Source organism: Solea solea, chromosome 15 (assembly GCF_958295425.1).
Source record: "Solea solea chromosome 15, fSolSol10.1, whole genome shotgun sequence".
Classification (NCBI taxonomy): Eukaryota; Metazoa; Chordata; class Actinopteri; order Pleuronectiformes; family Soleidae; genus Solea; species Solea solea.
This window is the reverse complement of record NC_081148.1, coordinates 1,506,758-1,509,257: the sequence shown is the minus strand read 5'-3', so window position 1 is coordinate 1,509,257 and position 2,500 is coordinate 1,506,758. Positions and strand designations below refer to the sequence as shown.

The 2,500-nt window shown below is 47.5% G+C and overlaps 1 protein-coding gene across 2 annotated transcripts in view; it reads right to left on the bottom strand.

Annotated features, from left to right (window-relative positions):
- The window catches only part of slc30a6 (solute carrier family 30 member 6), a 19,969-nt gene that overhangs the window by 3,225 nt on the left and 14,244 nt on the right, over window positions 1-2,500 (bottom strand). For both annotated transcript variants that reach the window (XM_058652145.1, XM_058652146.1), the window contains 2 exons: window positions 1,887-1,981; window positions 551-599 (listed from right to left, as the gene is read on the bottom strand). In XM_058652145.1, the coding sequence (XP_058508128.1) occupies window positions 551-599; window positions 1,887-1,981 (144 nt within the window). The remainder of the gene's footprint in view (window positions 1-550; window positions 600-1,886; window positions 1,982-2,500) is intronic.

The window sequence follows — 2,500 nt, the reverse complement described above, 5'->3', positions numbered from 1 at the left end:
GTGTGTGTGTGTGTAAAATTCATAACTGTGGACACAGAGCAGCTTCAGTGGATTTTGTGGATGTGTGAAAATCACTGGTTATTAGTTATTAATAGGTGAAGATGGTGCCGTGTCCTGCTTTACTTTGCCCCACGTTTGTGAAACAATCCTCCGTGAAGTAGTTGCTGCATACATGGAGGTGTTTGGGAAATGTAGCAGGAATGTTCCCATCAAATATGAAAGATATCCACTGAGCTTGTGGAGCGTCTGCTACTGATTATCACAAACACTCGCTGAACCTTTTTCACACATGTTCTCAACCGATACACTCAGAGTTCTTCTTCTTCTACGGCTGAAAGTACGTCACCGGATGTGCCCGCACTCTAGCGCCCGGACTCCAGCGCTCTAGAGTCCGGACTGTGTGTGTGTGTGTATGTATGTGTGCGTGTGTGTGTGTGTGTATGTGTGTGTGTGTGTGTGTGTGTGTGTGTGTGTGGAGTCAGTGTAAATGGATCCTTCCTGTCTGTTGATGTGCTGATGAAGAAAAGGCAGAGACTGAACATGTTTTTACCTTCGACTCAGGTCTGCAACGTGTTCCTGAAGCCAACTGCTGCTCGCCGCTGGAAACACACACACACACACACACACACACACAGAGTTGTCATGACTTTAATAAGAGTGTGTAGTCATGATGTTCCTGTAAATATGAACTTTAAAAGGACAGTTCATGTTCTTTGACACTGACAATACCTGTGAGCGCCCACTGCTGCTCACAACCTGCCACAGCTACTAACATAAGACATGTAGTACAGTGATGGAGGGAGGGAGAGAGAGAGGGATGAGGCAGTTCACCCACTCATTTTGAATAAAGAAAAGCTTGACTCTCGCTCGACTGCGTCGTCAAACTTTGATGTGATGATACAGTGAAGCCTGAAGGCTCAGTGTCGGGTCAAAGGCCTTTCACATCCTATCCTGCTCACAGCTGACTGTGTGTGTGTGTGTGTGTGTCACTGTGTGTGTTCTGTTTGTTTTGCTCTCACAGTGAGTCAGTCTAAACAAACATTTTAATGGAGTGACTTATTTATGATCTGTGTGTGTCTGTGTGTGTGTGTGTGTGTGTGTGTGTGTGTCTGTTCCCTGGCCCCCCTGGCACACTACATTACCACTGTCTGGAACATTGTTGCATAACACACTTTTAGCCTCGCTCCACCAGAGAGAGAGAGAGAGCGAGAGAGAGAGAGAGAGAGAGAGAGAGAGGCGAGAGTAGAGAGAGAAGAGGAAAGAGTAGAGAGAGAAGAGAGAAGGGAGAGAGTAGAGAGAGAGAGAGGGAGAGAGAGAGAGAGAGAGTAGAGAGAGAAGAGAGAGTGGAGAGAGGAAAGAGTAGAGAGAGAGGAGAGAGTAGAGAGAGTAGAGAGAGGAGAGAGACGAGAGAGGAAAGAGGAGATAGTAGAGAGAGAAGAGAGAGGGGAGAGAGGAGAGAGTAGAGAGGAGAGAGGGGAGGGGAGAGAGGAGGAGAGAGAGGAGAGTAGAGAGGAGGGGAGTGAGGAGATAGGAGAGAGAGGAGAGAGGAGGAAAGAGAAGAAAGAAGGGAGAGGAGAGAGAGAGGAGAGTAGAGAGAGGCGAGAGAGGAGAGTGGAGGGAGCAGAGAGAGAGGAGATAGGAGAGAGTAGAGAGAGGAGAGTAGAGAGAGAGGAGAGGGGAGGGAGGGGAGAGAGCAGAGAGAAGATAGAGAGGAGCGAGAAGAAAGAAGGGAGAGGAGAGAAAGAGGAGAGAGTAGAGAAGAAAGAGGAGAGAGAGGGGAGGGGAGAGAGCAGATAGGAGAGAGATGAGAGAGGAGCAGAGAGGAGAGAGTAGAGAGAGCAGAGAGGAGAGAGAGGAGGGAGAGGAGAGTGTAGAGGGGGCGGTACCTTCTGAGACGTAGGTGAAGGGCTTGTTCTTGACTGACAGCAGTGTCAGCAGGTTGAAGAAAAGAGCGACGAAGGTCCCGACTAACAGTCGTCCTCTGGAGACACAAAACACACAACATGACCATGTGACCTGAAGACTGTCCTGTGGATGAAGGAGCAGTGCTTGGTTTTAAACTGACTGTGACAGACACAGCGCCCCCTGTAGCACAGGACTGTATGTTTGTTTTCACTTCACTCATGTGAAATTTTTCTACTTTCATAACCCTTACAAAAATGTATTATTAAAAAAAAACGTATTATCAAAGACTTTTATTAGCATGATGACACACGCACGCACACACACACACACACACACACACACACACACACACTAATCACTCATACAATCCTTTTAAGAGCAAACAAATCACTACAAACAATCAGCAGGACGTGAAGAGCTGCCCCCATCCTCATCCTCACCCCCACAGAACAGATTAGAGAGACAGAATGTGTGTGTGTCCCTGTGGTCAGCAGACGTCTCTCACACTGTCCAATCACAGAGACAACGTAATCTCATCACAAGAGACTGAGACAAGTTTTACTGTGGTTTGATTTTTAAAAGCTGCCACTAATCT